At 43.4% G+C, this 23,880-nt stretch overlaps 1 protein-coding gene and 1 long non-coding RNA gene across 10 annotated transcripts in view; one reads left to right on the plus strand and one right to left on the minus strand.

Moving 5' to 3' along the window:
• The window catches only part of ANKS1B (ankyrin repeat and sterile alpha motif domain containing 1B), a 1,164,007-nt gene extending 1,143,527 nt beyond the window's left edge, over positions 1-20,480 (plus strand). For 3 of the 8 annotated variants that reach the window (XM_040234916.1, XM_040234917.1, XM_040234920.1), the window contains 2 exons: positions 15,057-15,224; positions 18,651-20,480. In XM_040234916.1, the coding sequence (XP_040090850.1) occupies positions 15,057-15,224; positions 18,651-18,761 (279 nt within the window). In that variant the 3' untranslated portion in view covers positions 18,762-20,480. Of the gene's footprint in view, positions 1-15,056; positions 15,225-18,634 lie in introns of all 8 variants that reach the window. The other 5 variants (XM_040234918.1, XM_040234919.1, XM_040234921.1 and 2 more) reach the window with 2 other exon arrangements.
• LOC120858691 lies at positions 13,703-21,418 on the minus strand. Of its 2 annotated transcripts, none has more exons than XR_005719928.1 (4): positions 20,841-21,418; positions 18,769-18,954; positions 17,030-17,129; positions 13,703-14,383 (listed from the first exon to the last, which is right to left on the minus strand). It is a non-coding gene; the product is annotated as an uncharacterized LOC120858691 (long non-coding RNA). The 2 variants fall into 2 exon arrangements; XR_005719929.1 differs by having other exon boundaries at positions 15,427-17,129.
• Between the last annotated feature and the right edge of the window lie 2,462 nt (positions 21,419-23,880).

Raw genomic sequence — 23,880 nt, forward strand, 5'->3', positions numbered from 1 at the left:
CTGCACACCCTTTCTCCAAATCTCTGCTGAGTGACACGACAGAGATGGGTCATGCTCCCCTTCTGCCCAGGCAGGCCAGCCCCTCTGGCGAAGGTGTGAGAGGCCTGCTGTCCAGCCTCTGTGGGCTGTGGTTCCGTGTGAACAGGTGATCACAGGGCGTGCATGCTGCAGAGAACCTGGAACTTTATGAGAAAGCAAGTCCTGCCTTACTGAGCTGGGGCCCAACCTCCTTTCTGTCTTTCACTGAGCTGCTGACCCTCATGGACTCGGGGTGAGGCAGACTTTAAACCTTAGTAGATGCAATGGAATGCTCTGCTACCTTTAAAAAATCTGGTTCTTGAAGACCATTTAATGGCATGCAAAAACCATTCATGATTTAATGTTGCATGAAAAAGCAACTCGTGAAATTGCACATAAAGTATCATTCTAATTTTGTTTTTATAAATATTCATATAGCTTATAAAAGTAATCATGGATATATACAAATGTAAAACAAACCAAAATGTAGCAGTGGCTGTATCCCAGCAGTAGAATTTTTTAATTTCTTTATGTATTTTCAAAAATATCTGCATAGACCCCTATTCCATGTAGAGAGAAACATTAATTTCATGACTTTTAGTTAGCTGGAATTAGCCCTAAAGAGGCTCTCTGTTTTATCCAGTTGCCATGTCAGCCCTGAACTAGATATTCATTTTAGCAGGATGCCTAATACTTAATTTCTAAATGCTGAAGTCCTGTGATTAAGCAGTGTTTGTTTCTGTAAATGTGCGTGTGCTAAGTTGCTTCAGTGGTGTCTAACTCTTTGCAACTCTATGGACTGTAGACTGGCTCCTGTGTCCATGGGATGCTCCAGGCAAAAATACTGGAGTCGGTTGCCATGCCCTCCTCCAGGGGATTTTCCTGATCCAAGGATTGAACTCACATCTCTTAGGTCTCCTGCATTGGCAGGTGGGTTCTTTACCACTAGTGCCACCCAGGAAGTCCATTCTGTAAATATAACTTACCAAGATGAAATTTCTGACTTTACTTGAGAGACTAACTAGGAAGAGCTAAGGAGATGTCAATGAATTCTGTGAACATGCCCAGAATATTTTCAGTTATTTTTGCCTCAAGACGTGGGTGAAGCAAGTTGTAGATGAAGCCTACCCTGAGTCTTAAAAAAAATAAGACACAGAAGCAAGATACAGCTAAAGGAGAAATGTGGCTTCTTTCTGGAGACCTTGAACATATATCCTTCTTCAGATTCTTTTACATTATAAATTATTACAAGATATTCAGTATAGTTCCCTGTGCTATATAGTAGAAGTCCTTGTTATTTATTTTATATATAGTAGTGTGTATCTGTTAATCCCAAATTACTAATTTACCCCCTCCAGTCCCCCTTTGGCAACCATATGTTTGTTTTCTATGTCTGTGAGTCTATTTCTGTTTTGTAAACAAGTTCTTTGGATCATTTTGTTAGAGTTCACATATAAGTGATATCATATGATAGTTGTCTTTGTCTGACTTCACTTAGTATGATCATCTCCAAGTCCATCCATCTTGCTGAAAATGGCATTATTCATTCAAAAATGAATTATTTCATTCATTATTTTATGGCTAATAGTCCTGTGAGGGTGTGTGTATACGAGTGCCACATCTTCATTCATCAATGGACGTTAGGTTGCTTCCATGTCTTGGCTACTGTAATAGCACTGCTTTGAACATTGGGGTGCATGTATCTGCAAATTAAGAGTCCCTGTCTTTTCTGGATACATGCCCAAGAATGGGATTGCTGGATCATATGGTACCTCAATTTTTAGGTTTGTTTTTTTTTTTCTTAGGAAGCTCCATATTGTTCTTCACAGCAGCAGCACCAATTTACATTCCCACTAACAGTGCGGAAGGGTTCCTTTTTCTCCACATCCTCTCCGGCATTTATTATTTGTGGACTTTTTGATGATAGCCATTCTGACCAGTGTGCGGTGGTACATCATTGTAGTTTAGATTTGCATTTCTCTGTTAGTGATGTTGAGCATCTTTTAATGTGCCTGTTTACCATGTGTATATCATCTTTGGAGAAATGTCTATTTAAGTCGTCTGCCCATTTTTTGATTGGGTTCTTTGTGTGTATTTTGGAAATTAATGCCTTGTTGGTTGCATCGTTTGCAAATATTTTCTCCCATTCTGTAGGTTGTCTTTTAGTCTTGTTTATGGTTTCATTTGCTATATGCAAAGGCTTTTAAATTTAATTAGGTTCAGTTTATTTTTGCTTTTGTTTCCATTACTCTAGGAGATGAATCAAAAAAATATATGTTGCTGTAATTCATGTCAAAAAGTATTTTGCCTATATTTTCCTCTAGGAATTTTATAGAATCGAGGAGTTTAGAGTATACTAGTCTTACATTTAGGTCTGTAATCCATTTTGAGTTCGTTTTTGTATATAGTATTAGAGAATGTTTTAATTTCATTTTTTTTATATGTAGCTGCCCAGTTTTCCCAGCACCACTTATTAAAAAAGACGGTCCTTTCTCCATTTTATATTCTCTTTTGTTGTAGATTAATTGGCCATAAGTGTGTGGATTTATTTCTGGACTCTATTCTGATGCGTTAATCTGTTTTTGTACCAATACCACACTGTTTTGATTAGTGTAATTTTGTCATATAGTCTGAAGTCAGGGAGTCTGATTCCTCTAGCGCTGTTCTTCTTTCTCACAATTGTTTTGGCTGTTTGGGGGTGTTTTGTGTTTCCATACAAATTTAAATTTTCCCAGTTCTGTGAAAAATGCCATTGGTAATTTGGTAGGTATTGCATTGAATCTACAGATTGCATTGGGGGAGGTATGGTCATTTTAACAATATTGATTCTTCCAATCCAAGATCATGGTGTATCTTTCCATCTCTGTCATCTTTTATTTCTTTCATCAGCATCCTGTAGTTTTCAGAGTACAGGTGTTTTGCCTCCTTAGGTTTTTTCCTAGGTATTTTATTATTTTTGATGTGATGGTGGAAGAACTTTTCTTCCTGGGTCTCCAAGAGGGGATATTATGTGATGGTGTCTTCAGGAACATTCATATGCCAAATCTCCAAAACATAAGATGGTTCCTCAGAGGGTCCCTCAGTGCAAGTGGAGGCAGAACACCAGCAGATTCATGAAAGCAATAAAGCAGGGCAGCCTAGTGGCACAAAAGTCTTATCTAAAGTCAGATCTGGGTTTGAATCCTGGCCCTTTCCCTTACTAGCTGTGTGAACTTGGCCAAGTTAATCTCACTAATCCTGAATTTCTCACACATAAAATGGAGATAAGTCCTCCTCTACACAGTTGTTGTGAGGGTTAGATAATCTGCATCAGGCATTTAGCTCATCTCTGGGATGTACTTGGCAAAGTCATGTGATAGTTGTTACTACTGCTTTATCATCTATATGGGAGGAAGTAGAATGTGGTTCAAGTTCACAGGTGGTCTCATTTGGTGCAGGGATCAAAACTAGCACAGCTACAAAAGTGGATTGACTATGTGTCCATAAGTTAATGTCCACATAGAACATTTTCCAGCTAGGTTTGATAGAAATTGAACACAAGAGTTGACTTTTTGCTCTGGACTTGGAGTCGAGGTATTGGGGTTTCAGGTTAAAGGAAGAACTGAGTATTCTAAAATTCAGCTGAGCAGATGCTAGAATTGGCATCCAATAGAAAACTGAAGAGCTTAAATGAGACTTTTGGCCAAATGGATGGCCAGCGCCACTGGTTCATGGGGGTGAGTCATGAAACACCAAAAAACAGGGTTTGGATTTTGCCTGGAGATGTCCCAGCCCTCTCTGCCAAAGAACAAAGAGGCAGGTGATAGAGATGAGCTAGATTTTCTCTTATTTTTAATTCTCAAATGTAAAAGCTTATTATTTTATGATTGTAAAATTATTCATTTTCATTTGAATGAAGTTCAAAACATACAAAGAAGTATTAAAAAAAAAACTGTCCTCAACACTCAATGATAACCATTTCAGTTCAGTTCAGTCACTCAGTCATGTCTGACTCTTTGCGACTCCATGAATTGCTGCACGCCAGGCCTCCCTGTCCATCACCAACTCCCGGAGTTCACTCAGACTCATGTCCATCGAGTCAGGGATGCCATCCAGCCATCTCATCCTCTGTCGTCCCCCTTCTCCTCCTGCCCCCAATTCCCTCCCAACATCAGAGTCTTTTCCAATGAGTCAGCTCTTCGCATGAGGTGGCCAAAGTATTGGAGTTTCAGCTTCAGCATCATTTCCTCCAAAGAAATCCTAGGGCTGATCTCCTTCAGAATTGACTGGTTGGATCTCCTTGCAGTCCAAGGGACTCTCAAGAGTCTTCTCCAACACCACACTTCAAAAGCATCAATTCTTTGGCGCTTAGCTTTCTTCACAGTCCAGCTCTCACATCCATACATGACCACTGGAAAAACCATAGCCTTGACTAGATGGACCTTTGTTGGCAAAGTAATGTCTCTGCTTTTGAATATGCTATCTAGGTTGGTCATAACTTTTCTTCCAAGGAGTAAGTGTCTTTTAATTTCATGGCTGCAGTTACCATCTGCAGTGACTTTGGAGTCCAAAAAAAATAAAGTCTGACACTGTTTCCACTGTTTCCCCATCTATTTCCCATGAAGTGATAGGACCGGATGCCATGATCTTAGTTTTCTGAATGTTGAGCTTTAAGCCAAGTTTTTCATTCTCCTCTTTCACTTTCATCAAGAGGCTTTTTAGTTCCTCTTCACTTTCTGCCATAAGGGTGGTGTCATCTACATATCTGAGGTTATTGATATTTCTCCTGGCAATCTATTTAATAACATTTTAATATATATCCATTTTATATGCACATAGATACCATCTATGTTTGTATGTATACATAAGTTTTACTGAGTCTTTTAATCAGTCTTTTAAATGCCTCCATTTTCATCTTAAATGGCTGCCTAGTAGCCCCTGTGTAGATCTATGTAATATATTTAATCAATTCCCTATTAAGGACATTTTTAACACTGTGATGAATATTCTTGTGAATATGCCATTGAACCCTTGAGCCCAAAATATTTTCAAACCAGGAGTTTCCAACACAGACAAATCCTAGCGATGTGCCAATTAATATAAATTATTTACCTGGGTGGCCAGAATTTTTCCTAGGGGACAGACTACTTATAGTCTATGCAGCAGTTATTCTAACACCAAATTGATGAGAGTGCCAGATGAGATGCAGGGGGTCGGTAAGGGATACCTCTTTGTCTGTATCCTGAACTCCCTCTCCCTGACATCATTCAGGGAGCAGTTCCTGGACACCTGTTAGAGGCCAGGCACCAAGGACTCAGCCCTTGACATAAGGAAGTAGCTTGGTAAATATTCATGGTGATTGACGTTCAACTGCCAGTCCTGACTGCCTTAAGAAGCTCACAGTAAATACAGGCTGGCCTGCAGACCTCTCTAGTTTCCATAGAATAACAAGTTTGCATCCTTGGATTATACTTAAAATCTGTCCTTAAAATATGGTGGCCCTCTAATGTAATCCACATATCAAAATCCTAGGGAGTGGAGAAGGGGAAGGCCTTTGGAGATTGTAATGTGCCCTCTGGGACGGTGTCCCCATTGAATTGAGATTCCCTACCTTCACCCCAGACACTCCATTGGAGAGGAAGAGTTGCCTTTCATCCCTATATCATCCCTCACCATGCAAGGGGCAGGGCCACCAGCTGAGAATCCCTGTGTTAACAGTTCATGTGAAATTGTAGAGAACACCCTCTGCCTAGAGAACACCTGACTGGAGACACCCTCCAAGCATGAGACCCTCACCCAGCCAAGATACATCTATCACCCAGGAGCTTCTGTATTTAATGTTAAGATTTTTTCTTTTTTAGCAGTTTGAAGAGGTCTTCTATTTTTTTATTGAAGTATAGTTAATTTATAATGTTGTATTAGTTTCTGGTGTACAACAAAGTGATTCAGTTATACATATATTTTTTCATTATAGTTCATTATAAGATACTGAATCTAGTTCCCTGTGCTATACAGCAGGTCCTTGTTGCTTGTCCATTTTATATGTAGCGGTGTGACTCTGTTCATCCCAAATCCCTAATTTATTCCTCCCCCTGCTGCTGCTAAGTCGCTTCAGTCGTGTCCGACTCTGTGTGACCCCGTGGACTGCAGCCCACTTTTCCCTTTTGGTGACCATACATCTGTCTTCCAGGTCTCTGAGTCTATCTCTGTTTGTAGATAAGCTCATTTGTATCATAATTTAGTCTCCACATAGAAGTGATATCATATGGTATTTGAGTTTCTCTCACTTATTTCTCATAGTATGATAATCTCTAAGTCTTTCACATTGCTGCAAGTGGAATTATTTCATTCTTTTTATGGCTGTGTAGTATTCCATTGTGTGTATATGTGTGTATATATATACACACACACTACATCTTAGAACCCAGGTCTCCTGCATTGCAGGCGATTCTTTACTGTCTGAGCCACCAGAGAAGCCATCTATATCTATATCTATATCTAGAGAGATGTATATAGATATATACATCTTTATCCATCCATCTGTTGATGGACATTTAGGTTGTTTCCATGTCTTGGCTATTGTAAACAGTGCTGCAATGAACATTGGGTGCGTGTTATCTTTTCAGATTACAGTTTTCTCCAGATATATGCCCAGCAGTGAGATTGCTGGATCATATAGTAACCCTATTTTTAATTATTTAAGGAACCACCATACTGTTTTCCATAGTACCCACCAATTTACATTCCACCAACAGTATAGAAGGTTTCCTTCCCCCACACCCTCTGCTGCATTTATTCTTTGTAGACTTTGAATGATGGCCATTCTGACCAGTGTGAGGTAGTACCTCATTGTATGTAGTTTTAATTTGCATTTCTCTAATAATTAGCAATGTTGAGCATCTTTTCATGTGCCTAAAGTATTCTTGCATGGAAAATCCCATGGACAGAGGAGCCTGGTGGGCTGCAGTCCATGGGGTCGCTAGGAGTTGGACATGGCTGAGCGGCTTCATTTTCACTTTTCACTTTCATGCATTGGAGAAGGAAGTGGCAACCCACTCCAGTGTTCTTGCCTTGAGAATCCCAGGAATGGGGGAGCCTGGTGGGCTGCTGTCTATGGGGTCGCACAGAGTCGGACACGACTGAAGCAACTTAGCAGCAGCAGCAGCAGCAATGGCCATCTGTATGTATTCTTTAATGTCTATTTAGATATGCAGAAGTCTTCTATTTAGAAAGGAAGTGAAAGTGTTAGTTGCTCAGTTATGTCTGACTCTGCGACCCCATGGACTGTCGCCTACCAGGCTCCTCTGTCCGTGGAATTCTCCAGGCAAGAATATTGGAGTGGGTGCAATTTCCCTCTCCACGGGATCTTCCCAAACCCAGGTGTCCCACATTGCAGGCAGATTCTTTACCATCTGAGCCAATCTTAAGTATAATTCTAAGGTACAGTGGTCAAGAGCACAGCCTCTCGGGAAAACTGGATTTAGAGCCCAGCTCAGCCAGGTGTTGTCTTCATAAACAAGTTATTTAACCTTCCTGAGCTTAATTCTCTGACATGCAAAACAGAGATGATAATGGCCCCACAGCTGTTTAATGTAACTTCCACAGGGTGGCTGTTAGGATTAAATGAGACAGTCCATGTGCAACATGGCACACAGTGAATAATAAACGTTAGCTGGTATTGTCATTAAGGTGAATGTTATTATGAACAATTCTCAAGGTAATCCAGTAAGGTGCATACATCATGTGTTACTATCCCCATTTTGAAAGAAGAAAACAGGCTCAGAGCATACTCTTCCCAGTAGTCACCTCCCCCACGCCAGCCCTGAGACACATGCAGTGACACAGGCTTCCTTCTTTCTTTGCAGTCTGTGTACGGTAGACAGTACTCAAAGTCAATTGCTATAATAAGTGTGACCTCAAAAAGAGAGTCGCGCTGGAAAGGCCAAGGCAGGTATTTTCCAGTAAGCTAGGAGCTAGGGTCAGAGACAAGCCGGTTATAGCATTTGAGGGACGGGAGGTAGTGAACATAAAACTAAATGAGTTTGGATTTATGCCCAAGCGAAGTAGCAACTAGAGATGAAAGTGTGGTTGTCAGCTCTGTGGTTTGGGCCAGCACGTGAAGGGATACCCAGGTGCTTACTGTGACCCAATGGATCACAAGTATCAGCTAGCTTTCCCAAGGTCAGGGCTGGAGGTAGAGGCTCTGACCTCCTGGGACTGTGTACTGTTATTTGTTTTAATTTTACTGAAGTATAATTGATTTACAGTGTTGCATTAATTTCTGCTATACAACAAAGTGATTCAGTTTATATTTTTTCATATTCTTTTGCATTATGGTTTATCACAAGATACGGAATATATTTTCCTGTGCTATACAGTGCCTGCTTAATCGCTCAGTCCTGTCTGACTCTTTGTGACCCCATGGACTGTAGCCCACCAGGCTCCTCTTGTCCATGGGGATTCTCCAAGCAAGGATACTGGAGTGGGTTGCCATGCCCTCCTCCAGGGGTTCTTCCCAACCCAGGGATCAAACCCAGGTCTCCTACATTGCAGGTGGATTCTTTACCAGCTGAGCTACAAGGGAAGCCCACAAATACAGAAGTGGGTAGCCTATCCCTTCTCCAGGGGATCTTCCTGACCCAGGAATTGAACCAGGGTCTCCTGCATTGCAGGCAGATTCTTGACCAGCTGAGCTACCAGGGAAGTCCATGCTATACAATAGGGCCTTGTTTATCCATTCTTTCTATAATAGCGTGCATCTGATAACCCCAAACTCCCCATACTTCCCTTCCCTGTCCTCCTCCTCCTTGGCAACAAGTCTGTTTTCTCTGTGAGTCTGTTTCTGTTTCATAGATATATCCATTTGTGTCATATTTTAGATTCTACATATAAATACTTTTTTTTCTGGCTTCCTTCACTTAGTATGATAATCTCTAGGTCCATTCGTATTGCTGCAAATGGCATTATTTCACTCTTTTTATGGCTGAGCTGTATTACCATTGTATATATGTATAGTATCTTCTTGTATGTACAGTATATTCATCTGTCAGTGGACATTTAGGTTATTTCATGTCTTGGCTATTGTGAATAGTGCTATTATGAACACAGGGGTGCATGTATCTTTCTGAATTATATATTTGTCTGGATAGACTCACTGGAAAAGACTCTGATGCTGGGAGGGATTGGGGGCAGGAGGAGAAGGGGATGACAGAGGATGAGATGGCTGGATGGCATCACGGACTTGATGGATGTGAGTCTGAGTGAACTCCAGGAGTTGGTGATGGACAGGGAGGCCTGGCATGCTGCGATTCATGGGGTTGCAAAGAGTCGGGCAGGACTGAGCAACTGAACTGAACTGACTGATGCACGGGAGTGGTATTGCTGAGTCATACACTTCTATTTGTAGTTTTCTCAGTAACTTCCATACTGTTTTCCATAGTGGCTATCCCAATTCACATTCCCACCAACCACCATAGGAGGGTTCTCTTTTCTCCACACCTTCTCTAGCATTTATTTATAGACTTTTTAATGATAGCCATTCTGATTTGTGTGAGGTGGTACCTCACTGTAGTTTTGATTTGCATTTAACAATTAGCAGTGTTAAGCATCTTTCATGTGCCTACTGGCCATCTGTGCGTTGTCTTTGAGGACCATGTCTTTTTAGGTGTTCTGCCTACTTTTTGATTGGGCTTCTTTTTTTTTTTCATTATTGAGTTGTATAAGATGTTTTTATATTCTGGCAGTCAAGTCGTATGGGTTGCATCATTTTGCAAATATTTTCTCCTGGTCTGTAGGTTGTCTTTTCATTTCGTTTATGGTTTCCTTTGCTCTGAAAAGCTTAGAAGTTTGATTAGGTCCCGTTTGTTTATCTTTGCTTTTTTTTCTGTTGTTTTGAGAGACTGACCTAAGAAAACACTTATACAGTTTATGTCAGAGAATGTCTTGCCTGTGTTCTCTTCTAGGAGTTTTATGGTGTTACGACCTATATTTTACTTCTTTAAGCCATTTTGAGTTTATTTTTGTGTATGATGTGTGTTCTAACTTCAGTGATTTGAATGCTGCTGTCTAACTTTCCCAACAGTGCTTGCTGAAGATAGTCTTTTCCCATTGTATATTCTTGATTCTTTTGCTGTAGATTAACTGACTGTAAGTATATGCGTTTATTTCTGGACTCTATTCTGTCCATTGATCCATATGTCTGTTTTTGTGCCAATACCACACTTTTGATTACTATAGCTTTGTAGTATCGCCTGAAGACTGGGAGAATTAGGTTTCCTGCTTTGGCAATCTTGAGTCTTTTATGGTTCCATATAAATTTGAGGATTATTCTAGTTTTGTGAAAAATGTCACAGGTAGTTTGATAAGGATCACTTTAAATCTGTATATTGCTTTGGATAGTATGGCCATTTTAACTCCAGTCCAAGAGCATTGGATATCTTTCCATGTCTTTGAATAGTCTTTGATTTCCTTTATTAACATTTTGTAGTTCTCAGCATATAAGTCTTTCACCTTCTTGGTGAGGTTTATTACTAAATATTTTTTGATGTAATGTTGAGATAGTTTATATTCCCTTTCTGATACTTCATTGTTAGTGTAAAGAAATGCAAAGAAATGCAATCCATTTCTTTATGTTACTCTTAACATCCTGCTACCTTGCTGAATTTATCAGTTCTAATAGTTTTGAGTGGAATCTTGGGTTTTCCATGAATAGTATGCATATATAGTATGCATCTGCATATAAAGACAATTTTGCCTTTTCCCTACCAATTTGGATACCTTTTCTTTCTTTTCCAATTGCTCTGGTTAGGACTTACTAACTTGAATAGAAGAGGTGAGAGTGGGTATTCTTGAGATACCCAGGAATACTCGTTCCAGATCTTAGCAGAAAGGCTTTCAGCTTTTCACTATTATTATGTTGATCATGGGTTTGTCATAGTTTTTATGATGTTGAGGTATGTTCCCTCTATACCCACTTCCATAAGAGTTTTTATCATAAATGGATATTGTTGAGTTTTATCAAATGCTCTTTCTGTTGAGATGACCGTGTGGTTTTTAATCTTTTGTTGATGTATTATATCACATTGATTAATTTGTGTATGTTGAACTTTCCAAGTGACTGACCCTGCAGTGAAGCCAACCTGGTCATGGTACATGAACTTTGTTTTGTTGGATTTGGCTTGCTAATCATGACTGTACTGTTCATCCCCGCTTGCAGGTTGATGGTTCCTCTTCCTGCCACCTGAATGAGGTCTAGTCAGCCTTCCTTAGCATTGCACAGTATTCCAGTTATCTATTGCTGTTTATTTAGCAAACCATGCCCAAAACTTAGTGCTATAAAACAACATCCATTTTATCATGATAAAATGAGAGTCAGGTATCTGGGCAGAGCAGAGCACTTCTGCTCCATGATATCTGGGGCCTCCACTGGGGCCATCTGTCTGGGATCCTGGGTGTGGCATCTCTTGGTGCTTGACTGTCTGGTGTCACTCCTTCACTTCATTTATCTGGAGCCTGGCGTGGGATGGCTGCAACTGCTGTTTCTCTACAAACAACCTCTTCCCCTGGCCAGCTTGGAGAAACAGTGTGGTAATCTCAAGATGAGATGTTTTTCTATGTGGCTGGTTTCCCTCAGAGTGAGTGTTCCATGAGGTCCAGGTAGAAGCTGCAAGACTCTCACAATCTATTCTCATAAGTCCCAGCATGTCACTTCTGCACATTCTGCTAGTTAGGGAAGTCAGGATAGCTAATCCAGATTCAAGGAGGTGAAAGAACAGACTAGGCCTCTCAGTGGGAACACTGTGGCATGAGGGAAGCAGAAGAGTGATGGCTGCCACCTTGGAGACAAGCTACCACACATGGGGAGGGTGGGAACATACCTTTTTTGAAGCATAGTTGACTCACAATATTCCAGGTGTTTATATAAAATACAGTGGATTGGCAGAATTGATACAAAGTTAAGAGATTCAGTTTGAGTCAGAGTTACCAGCCTAGGCATCTACTTTTATATATATTCTTTTTTCAGATTCTTTTCCATTATAGGTTATTATAAGATACTGAGTATAGTTCCCTGTGCTATACAGTAGGCCTTTGTTTTTCTATTTTATATATAGTAGTATGTATGTGTTAATAAGTTGATTTGTATCATTTTTTAAGATTCCACATATGTGATACCATATTTATCTCTTACTACACATAGTATGCTAATCTCTAGGTCTATGCATGTTAAAATGGAATTATTTCATTTTTAATGATTAATCCCTTATATACCACATCTTTATCCATTCATCTGTTGATGGACTTTAGGTTGCTTCCATGCCTTGTCTATTGTAAATAGTGCTGCTGTGAACATTGGGGTGCATAAATCTTTTCAAATTAGTTTGAAAGAACATAGACTTTTAGGTCACAAATATTGGTTCATACCACTGCTTTGTAACCTTCTAGCTTGTGATGTCAGATTAACCTTTCTGAGCCTCAGTTTCCTCATCTACAAAATGAGGATAATGATATTCCACTGCAGATGATTATGGTAAACTTTATTGGTTGGTTCAGTGCCTAATATCTACAAAGTCCTCACTTAACAGTAGCTATGCTACCTATAGTCATAATTAGTAGTGTTATTACTCCAGCTTGGCCTTTAGATATTCATTCATTCAGCAAACAAGCATCCCCTGCATGCCTGCAGTGTGCCAGGCACTGGCCTCCCCAGTTGTGAAGATGATGATATTCTGTAACCAGAGACTAATTGGGGTTTCGGGTTTTTTAAGCAGCGTCCCTGGATCTACATGCCAGGCAGCATCTCTGGGGTCAGCAGGCCTGGCTCAGAGGAGGAAGGAAAGGCATGTCACCTAAGCCTCTCTGGTCCGACTCTGGTATCACTTTTGGTCCTGTATCTCCTGCTCTCACAGTAACTCTCCTCCCATCTTAAATAGTGGGGATGGTATTAAGAAGAGGCAGGAGACGTGAACCCTCCTCCCCATTCAGATGTGTGTCCGCAGGTTCCATCTGCTGAGTCCTTCTAGGGCCCCAGGACTCTCTGCATGCAAAGCCCCATAAGCTGCTCTTTGCAGGCTGTTGCTGGCATCCAGGATCAAAGCCTCAAACACCGAGATGACAGAAAGTAGGCGAGGTAACAATGTCCAGCTCTTGACAGATCATAAAAGAACAACTCTCAAAACGAGCATTCTAAATAAGATGAAAAGCCAAGATGTCATGAAGAATGCAAGCCAAATGAGGAGAGGCCACCTGGCAGGGAACTTCATGGGCTAATCGTGTCTTATCTCAGTGGTTTCCTACCACTGGGAACTTCTTTAAAATGAAAGGGTAGAGCTTCTAAATAGAACCTTTCAAAAACCTTTAGCCTTCTGATAACAGTCTTGTGAAAATCTCACCTGCTCAAATGGCCTTCATTTGAAGACATGGAGCTGTAAGTAAATCTCACTTTCGGGAACTTGTTTTTAGGTTAACGATAAAGGAATTCACACTCGTTAAGTACCTTTGTCCCAGCATCAAAAAGCTGCATGTTACAGAATCGCAGAGTTTGCCATCTTTCCCTTAGTCCAGCTGCCCGCCTAGAGCACCAGTGCCTGCTACTGACGGATGGACAGCCACCATCCACCTCCACAGCAGCTGGAACGAGACAAGAGCCCGGACTTCGTGGGGCAGCCTAAGCCCAGGGCCCCTTTCCAGGGCACCACACTGGTGGCGACGTGAGGCTCAGCCCTCCTCTGCTAGCATTTGTTGGTACATTGCTAATTTCCTGATCTGACTCATCCTAGGAGGCAAATACTGGCCCATGTTCATTGAAGAAGGAGCTTGGCTGGCTGTGTGAGGCTCAGTGTCTCCAGTAAGCACACATCTGTCTTGTGGGGTGTCGCTTCTTCACCTGTGTCTCTAAAGAGAAGACATGTCCTCTATAAGACTAGTTCTCATGCTCAGAAGCATTTAGATCCCCTGACAGTCCGGCATGGATCTAAACTCTGGTCAGGGTAGAAACCCACGGGTTCTTCCACAGGGTCTCTGATGGCCATCCTGCATCTCCCTCCTCCATCAAGATGAAACAGTCCCCACCAGACCCCTCAGAGTCATGGGAATTGAGCTTTTCTGTGTTCTGGATTCAGGAGGCAGGGTCACAGGTACAAAATCAGCAAAGTTTTTCTGGTTTTGAGAAACCACACACAGACATCTAGGGATGTTCATCAGCGTGGAAACTTGAGAAAGACCTTGCCGGCACTCAGCTGGGGCAGTGGTTTTAAGAAAACTCACTGTAACCCATAGACATCTGGCTCATTGATGTGCTGTTGACCTCAGGGTCAACATCTTGTTTTCTCAGTGAGAGATGATGGGGTGGGACAGTGCTTGAAAGAGAAGGCAGAAATGAAGTAAGAACCTGGAGAAGAGAAGCAAGACGTCATCCTAAGGGGAATGACTGAAGGTCTGAAGAAAAGAACTTCTCCCAGGCACTGCGTGGCATGGCATTCGCGCAGAATCTCCTTTCTCACACTGATTTGGTGATAAAATATGGAGTGGACCCACAGGGAGAGCAGACGCCTCAAGAAATAGATGGATAATTGGCTCTGTTTGCATGCTTGCTGCTGTGACTGCGAGACACCACACCAGCATGACTAATGCCTCTCCCCTCTGCCTAAATTAGACTGTGATTGTGTTTCAGAGATGTTCACTGAAACACAGATGTTGGAGGTAAAAAGACCCAAACTTCTCAGGAGCACCTCCTGGGGAGTGTGTGGGCTCACCCTCATAGGCTGAGGGGCTGGTGTAACCCCTTCCCTTCCAAGGCCTGGGAGCAAAACAGTCACCCAGGGCGGGCTCCTTAGGGTAGCTATATGCATGTGCATTGCAGCAGTGACGGATGCCTCCTGTAGACCCTAACTTGGACCCAGAGTGTGCAGTTTGTCAGATTTCCCCTGACTCGCTGCCACGTCAGGTGGAGCAGCTCAAGGTCCTTGCCGGTTCACCCCCTCAGTGTCCTCTCTTTGCATGCTCAGTGACTCTCTTCTGACCTGCAGGATGCTGTTGTAAATGCCTTCTCATTTCTCTTGCAGAATTTAGCCTATGAGATCATCCTAACGCTCGGACAGGCATTTGAAGTCGCCTATCAACTCGCGCTGCAAGCCAGGAAAGGGGGGCATTCCTCCACGCTTCCAGAAAGCTTTGAAAACAAGCCCTCCAAGCCCATCCCCAAGCCTCGCGTCAGCATTCGCAAGTCGGTGGTAAGTAGACAAGACACAGATGTTCTGAGAACTGAAGGGAAGGATCTATGGTGGTGTGGGTACTGGTGAGAATCCAGGGCCTGCCCTTCCTGTCCTCCCCTCAGCCTCATCCTGGCTTGTGACTGTCATCCTCTCAGCCCAATTCCTGCAGTCTTGGGGACCGTCTACTGACCTTGGAGGCTCCCGAGAAAATCCCACTTACCCTGTGCCCTGCAGCAGGCTGGGAGGTGGCTGGGTGCTGCTGTCCTGGGTCAATCTCTCCTCTAGATCAGGCTACCTGGGGACCAAGATCCCTGAGGCCGCAGCTGCCATCCCTCCAGGGCGCAGGCCTCTTCCAGGCCACTGGGCAGCAGAGAGGTTGGTAGAGGCTCACAGCGAGGGTGTCCCTGGTACCCAGCAAGCAGAAGCTGGGGGCTCAAGCTGTGCACGGAGTGGGGGTGGGAGAGGCCTAAGAACCAGGCCCTGTGTTCTCCCGGCAGCAGCTGAGGCTTCCTGCAGAGCGGGACTGTTCAGAAGGTACCGCCCCTCCTCCTCGCATCTGCCTTCCTCCAGGAATTTCCTCCCCTTCCCTCCCACATGCTCTGCACACATCCTGTCCTAACAGACTTTGCTGACTTCAAAGCGGCCTCCTCTGGTAGTAGCAGTACCCAGAAGCCGGAATGTTCCCAGCCACCCTCATGTCTGGTTTCTGCTGCCGTATGGCATCCTTGGAACTCTGGGACTCCGGGCAGCAGTGCCATCCCAGAGGCACCGCTCTCACACCCATGTATCCTTCCATCTGTGACTCTCCTCCTCCTTGCCACTGACCCCAGGTCATGGGGAATTGTAGGGTTTTTAATGTTTGCAGAAGCACCATGCTTGGAGGCCATGAGGCTTCTTGTTCATGACTTCTCTTTGGCCTCTGCTCCTGTCTCCACTATTGGCAACTTCAACATCCATGGGGATGATCCCTCCAGCTCTGGTCCCTCTGCTCCTTGACAGCTCACATCTCAGATCTTTTCTTCCACCTCACCATTCACACCCATGCTTGTCCCTCACTGCTGACCATTGCCAGGAACTGCACGTCCTCCCACCTTAGCACCTCCCAGCCCCACTGGCTCCTAAACCCTGATGCACTCCCAGAGCTCCAGACCTACAGGTTCAATTTCTCCTTTGATACTTAGCAGACAGCCTAACTTACTAGCCTAGAACAGAATTCTTGATCTCTCCGCAAAGCTGTTTCTCTCTCTCCACCTCTGCCAGCTTAGTAAACAGGCTAACCAGTCACCAAGTTGCTCAGGCCATCAGTCTGGAAGGCAGCCTTGATTCCTGTTTTCCTCTCACCCCTGTGTCCAGCACACAAGCAGATTCCATCCATTCAGCCCCTAAAACATCTCTCAGCTCCATCCACTCCTCTCCATTTCTTCTGTCACTCTTCCCATCCTAGCCATCACCACCACATCTCCAAAACTACTCCAGTACATCTCCTGAAACTCCTTCCTTCACAGGGCAGCCACATCATGGTACCACAGCCTTGACTTCCCACCACACTCCTCCCAGGCACTCAGCCTCCCTATTCCTGGAATAGACAAAGCTTCCACCTACCTGTGTTCCCTCCACCTGGCTTCATCTCCCCCTCATTTCTGCACAGCTGACTCCAGCTGGTCATCCAGGCCCCAGCTATACAAAGAGGCATCTCCTATTTATTGTCTGTCTTACCCCACAGGAAAAGCAGGTTAAACATCCAGGAATTTTCAGAATATTCGGGGGACTAGCTCTAGTCTGTTATATACATTCCCATGTGGGCTGGATAAATCTGTTCCTACCTCCATCTGACTTTTCTTTGGTCCCTGTAGACTTCTTCCAGGCGAGTATGAAGGGATGTGTACCATAAGGGCTCATCGAATATTCATTTAGAAGCCTTCACTGAAAAAGATGGAACATACAGGGAATAATACTGCTGCTCTTTAACTGCCACAAGACCCCGTCCCCCTCAGCAGTTGTCTGTGTTCCATTTCCCTCGGCCCCAGTAGTTTATTGTTGAGAAATATCCTGTGATTAGACATGTGAAGTTCCCCCCACAGCCTTGTGGAGGTACAGACAAATCACAAGCAGCTGAAAAGCACAAACCCCATAGCCTTCTGGCCAGCTCCCTTGTTCCATCTTTCCTGAGCAGAGCAGCCAGGGGCAGACGTGGAAACACCAAAGAAAGATGGGGAAATCTGGTGCAGAACTGCCCCCTCCCTGATCCTCGCCCCCCACCCCGCACCCCGCCTCCCACTGCCCCGTCACCATGAGAGCTTAGAACTCAAGCTTTACCCAGGCAGGGCCTGCGTGACCTTGTAAACACAGGGACTGAAATGGTGTTGACGTTTTATAGCTCACTTTGGTTCAAGGTCGAGGCTCAGCCTGACCTGGCCCTGCTCACCTCCTCACCGTCAGCTGTCTCCTCCCAGCTTCCCCCTCAGCACCCTGACTGCAAACCTTCACTCCCCTCCACTCAGGGACTCTGCACATGCTGGTCCACACCCCCATCTTTACCAGGAAGTTTAATTTTCCAGCTCTCCATTTAGACATATACCTTAATTTTTAAATTATGTCTAGTTGACAGGAATGGATTGGGTGCCTTTTGGTTACTGGGTTGCTGGAGCTTGTCAAAGTAGAGGGAAACCGTAGTAAACAGGACGAAGTCCACCTTTGTGAGCGTACATTTTACTGCTGGCAGATGAACCAATAAACATGATGTGCATGGCATAAGGATTATAAAGAAGAGAGCAGAAGAGGAGAGCAGAAAAGCTGAGGTGCTAGTTTACATGCAGTAAACTGGTGAGGAGGTGACATTTGTGCCACACTCTGACATTAGGGCAGGAAGCACACAGGTGTCTGGAGTGTATTCAGACAGAGAGCTGATGGGCACAGAGGGCATGAGCTTGGCAGGCAGGGAGCAAGAGGGAGGTTGGTGTGGCTGGAGCACAGAAAGGCAGGCAGGGCCCCAGAGGTCACTTCAAGGACGTTGGGTTTATTCTGACTCTGAAGGAAACCAATGGAGGTTTGAGAGCTGGGTAGGACATAGCCTGGTTCACCACCTCCAGGAAGTTCCCCTGCCTCCCAACACGGGGTCAGTGGCCTTCCTGGGTACCCATAGAGTGCCCTCTTCCCTTTCAAATCTCACTTCTCATAAAGTGTTCCTATATCTGCTCCCCACCTGTGTGCCTTCAAGAGCAAGGGCCATGCCTCACTCACCATCCCCCTCCCCAAACCCCCACCACGTGCCTTGAACACGGTTCCTATGCAGTAAACGTGATCAGAGGAACCAACAAATGGCTCACCCACCAGCATTCTGAAGTCTTCCCAGGGTGCAATGCTGATTTCCAGGCAGTGTTAGGATGCATGCGTGCACTCCCGAGCAGGTACCGTATAACAGGCATTAGCCTTTCTGTTCTAAAGCAGATCGACCCATCTGAGCAAAAGACTCTGGCCAACCTGCCATGGATCGTGGAGCCAGGACAAGAGGCCAAGCGGGGGATAAATACCAAGTATGAGACCACAATTTTCTGATACTCACCTCCTTCCCGTCCTCGTGGTGCCTTGCACGCCGAGCAGTCCTGGAGCAGGCTTTCCACCCAGCCCGGGAGGAAGACTGCTCTGTTTGTGTGGCCTTGTCATGGGCGAGAGGCCACTGGCCACTCCTGGGGACGTTCTTTCTGCACCGGTGACAGAAAGTGCAACCAAGACTTTCCAGCTGTAACCCCTGAGAGAAAGAGCAGAGGTTTGTGGCTGATGCTCCCAACCCCCACTCCTGGCCACCACCCGAGGTATTTCTCATGACTCTGCCCCAACCTCGCTTTGCTGTTATTTGGGGATAACACCTTGAAAAAACACAGGGGATCGCTTATACTGCCTAAAAGTGTAAAACTCTTGGGTTTATTTTCCACTGTCAGCCGTTTTCAAGGTAGAACAGAACTACCCCCAGAAAGCATCTCTAAAGTCATGATCTCACTAAGTATTGTTTCATGCAAGAGGACAGAAGTTACTCCCCTGATTGCCAGGGAATTCTGTTTCCCAATTTCTATATTTGTGGATTTTATATGTAATCAACCATGTCAGATAAAGAAAACCTTTACATCTGTGGATTGATTCAAAAACCTAATGATTTAAAACAGAGGAATTTATTATGCACAGAAAAACGTGTCTTGTATTAAATATTTTTATTAAAAAGAATGTTTCACTAATGCATTGATAAGAAAACTAGGTTAGTCGTGAGGGATGTTTCTGGTTTCATTTCAAATAACTAAATTTCTACTGCTACCACCAAGAGGGCTGCTCAGTGTGGCAGAGTACCCAGGCCACTCCCCAGAGCAGGAGATTCAGGCAGCAGACTGGCGTCTTACCGAAAGTGCTGACGCAGCCATAAGCCTGCAAAGATTTTTTTTTTTTAATCTTCAGTTTTAAAGAACATGTTAAAAAATCTAGGGCTCCTGCTGTCAAGATTTCTGTCATGGAAACCTTGTTTGAGAACGGTGTTAATAACATTCTATTGCAAAAAACTTTTTTTCTAGGAAAAAAATAAAATAAAAAAAGAGAGATTCCAAAGTAATAAAACTTTCTTGAAACTAAATAAATGTTTGCTTACTCTTTGATTAAATAAAATTTACTTACATTTCTTTAAGGTATTTTAATTTTTTAATGTCTCTGTGGAGTATTTGTATGATACCATAATGTATATTTATGTAGAATCAAATTATATAAACAGTACCAATATCATTATAGAAAAAAAATAACATTTTAATGTATATTGTTCTAACCAATCACATTGTGAATCATTTTGAAGTTCATTATAGCGATATTGATAAATTGTGGGATTGTCTTAATGTTTTTTTAATTAACCGATATTATTTTAAATCTGAGATTATCAGTTACATCATCAGTTGGTGAGTTTTGAAGAAAGAAAACAATTTTATTTCAAACTGACAAATGTATATGGCTTTAGTTCAGTGTTAAAGAATTTTAATACAATATTAAATTACTTGAACTGAACAGTTCTTTGTATATATTTTGCCTATTCACTGTTGATATGTATGTAGTAAATTGAGAGTAAAATAACACTAAAATATGGTACCAAAAGGAAACTGTATAGGAGCAAAGTAAACAGTAGCTTTGCTGAAATGGAAACATATGTGTAAATATGCTTGGGCTTCCAGTTATAAATTTTGTAATTTTTGTCATTATTTATATCCTATTAAAAAAAAGCACATAAAATAAAATGGAAACTATACAGCTGCTGGTGCTTGGCATCATTCTGTGAGCACCTTCCCAGTTCCACTTCTAGGAAAGAACCAAAGGCTTAGCCTTCTCAGCATCCATAGTTAAATGAATTTTTTTACTTGGCAAAACTGTTGAGGAAACTGGTTCACTTCCAAGTTTAGCCAGTCTGAGAAAGATGCAGTGACCTTTACAGTTTGAATTCGGCCATAAAGCCACCATTGTCTTTGTTTAAATAGTAAAGTGGGCTGTAACAAAGAACTGCTAAAGAGGAAGGACCACCAAACTAGATCATTTTTATGTTTGTCTACAGGCATACATGTTTGTCTTAGGCTGCCATAACAAAATATTGGGTGGCTTAAACAAATTTCTTACAGTTCTGGAGGTGTGGGAAGTCCAAGATCGAGGTGCCAGCAAGGTATGTTTCATTCTAAGGGCTTTTTCTCTTGGGTTGGCTTGTTGGTGGCTGCTCTCTTGCTGTGTGTGCACAGGACCTCTCTTCTGTGTGTGCCTGCAGAGGGTGGGGGAGCACCTCTTATAAAGGCACTAATCCCACCATGAGGGCCCCACCCCCAAGGTCCCACCTTACCCTAATCTCCCAAAAGCCCATCTCTAGATACTCACTGTGGAGCATTAGTACATCAGCATACAGACTGAGGGGACACAGACTTTCCATAACAACAGTTTTCCTAAAACACATGTACCAGCTCTGGGTCAAAAGATAAAAGGGCCATGTTAGAGAGACACTGGAAAAATCAATGATTCACATTCCATATCCTATAACTTTCAGAAGACCTCCCCACTGCTGGATCCAAGTGTGTTACTCTCCAAAACACATGTCGAACCAAACTTGGGGCATTCCCAGCCTGATATGCAGAGGCCTATGGCTTTGAACTCCAAAAGGCTAAAACCATCCTGAGATGAGGCAACATTCACAGAGGTAGAAGGGCAGATTTCCTGATGGGAACTTTGGGCTGGAATTTTAGACAGTAATGCTTTACCTGGGCTAATTTGGCCCCTTTTAATCTTTACTAATGAGGTCAGAAATCCTCTTATTGAAAGTCAGTAAGTCTTGTCTGACTCTTTGCAATCCCATGGACTATACAGTCTATGGAATTCTCCAGGCCAGAATTCTGGAGAGGGTAGCCATTCCCTTCTCCAGGGACTCTTCCAACCCAGGGATAGAACCCAGATCCCCACATTGCAGGTGGATTCTTTACCAGCTAAGGCACAGGGGAAGCCCAAGAATACTGGAGTGGGTAGCCTGTCCCTTCTCCAGAGGATCCTCCCGACCCAGGAATCAAACCCAGATCTTCTGCATTGCAAGTAGATTCTTTACCAGCTGAGCCATCAGGGAAGCCCAATCCTCTTATTATCTCAGGATTAAGATGCTTATTTGTATCAGTTATGGTCCCAGCATGAAGAAGATGGCACGCTCCAATTGGGAGAATTTTAGGAGATTAATAAGAATACTTACAGAGGTGTTGGCTGCATATAGGGAACAGTATCCGTTGTGCTGCTACAGCCTGAGGGAAAGAGGGGACAGAGGTGGCCTGTAGAAGGGGCTGCCAGACAGGTGCTACGGGCCTCAGAAAGGGAGCCTGGGTTAAAATATGCTGACCTCAGGGAGAGTGGCCAAGATGGCAGTATAGAAAGACCTGAGCTGACCTCCACTCATGAGCACACCAGAATCACAACTATGAGCAGAACCACCATTGATAAAAAAAGACTAGCAACTACCAGGAAAGATCTTCTATAGCTAAAGACATAAAGAAGGAACTACTAGACAGGTAACAGGGGCAGACTCGCAATATAATCAAATCCTTTTACCCACTGGGTGGATGACCCACAAACTGGAGATTGATTATATTGCAGAGATTCTCCCACAGGAGTGAGTCTTGAGCCACATGTCAGGCTCCCCTGCCCAGAGTTCTGGCACCAGGAAGACAAGCCCCCGGAGCATTTGAAATTGAAGGCCAACAAGGCTTAACTGCAGGAGCCCCACAGGACTAGGGGAAATAGAGACTTCACTTTTAAATGGCACACACAAAATCTCACATGCACCAGGACCCAGGGCAAGAGCAGTAATCTCACAGGAGCCTGGGCCAGACCCACCTGTTGGTGAGTGTCCTGGAGAGGCAGGGTGGAGGTGCAGGGGACACCTAGCTGCAGCTCACCCTGAGGACACAGACACTGGAGGCAGACATCTTGGGGAACATTCAAACAGATGAACATTATGCTGGCAGCTGACATCTTGGCTCATTAGCACTAAGACCTGGCCTCACCCAACAGCCTGTAGGTGCCAGTGCAGAGATGCCTCAGGCCAAACAACTGGCTGGAACACAGCTTCCCACCCCCATCAGTCCGGACCCTACCATGGGAGCAGATGGGCCCTGCCCAGTCCTCTAGCAGACTAACAGACACAATCTTCAGGACCTCATACCCTACTGTTGTCAGGAAACACCATCACTCCACCACCATCACCACCAATGATCAATGATCTGAAACAAGCTCTGGGATCCCTGGGCCCTGTAGCAAGACTCTAGGAACCAGCTCTGCCTGCCAGTAATCTGGGACTAACCCAGGACCTGGCTTCACCTGCCAGTGGTGGGTAGCAGGCTTGGAGTCTTCAGGACAAAAAGAAAGAATATTAAAAGCAGCAAGAGGAAAGCAACAAATAACATACAAGGAAACTCCCATAAGGGTATAAGCCAACTTTTCGGCAGGAACTCTGCAGGCCAGAGGGAGTGGCGCCGGGTATTTAAAGTGATGAAAGGGAAAAGCCTACAGCCAAGAACACTCTACCCCGTCAGGCTCACATTTAGATTTGATGGAAAAATCAAAACCTTTAGAGACAAAAGCTAAAATAATTTACCACCACAAAACCAACTTTATGATAAATGTTGAAGGAAGGACTCCAAATGAAAAAGCCATCACTAGAAACAAGAAAATTACAGAAGGAAAATCTCACTGGTAAAGGCAAATATATAGTAACGGTAGATAACCACCCACACACAGAACTAGTAGGGAGGTTAAGCGACAGAAGTAGCAAAATCGTCTGTATCCGCAATAAGCAGTTAAGGGTACACAAAACAATTAGATGATATCAAAAACAGTAAGCATGAGGGAAGGAGTGTACAAACACAGGGTGTTTAAAACACAGTTGAAATTAAGAGATCAGCAACTTACAAGAATCATGTTTATTTATAGATGTTACACAAAAGCCTCATGGAAATCACAAACCAAAAATCTATAAAAGATAAAAAGGAATTCAAACATAACACTAAAGATAGTCAAATTACCAGAGAACAAAAGAAGGAAAAAAGACCCATAAAAACAAATCCAAAACAATTAACAAAATGGCAACAAGAACATACATACTGATAATTATTTTAAATGTAAACAGACTAAATGT

This window comes from Oryx dammah, unplaced genomic scaffold (assembly GCF_014754425.2).
Source record: "Oryx dammah isolate SB20612 unplaced genomic scaffold, SCBI_Odam_1.1 HiC_scaffold_29, whole genome shotgun sequence".
In the NCBI taxonomy this organism is placed as follows: Eukaryota; Metazoa; Chordata; class Mammalia; order Artiodactyla; family Bovidae; genus Oryx; species Oryx dammah.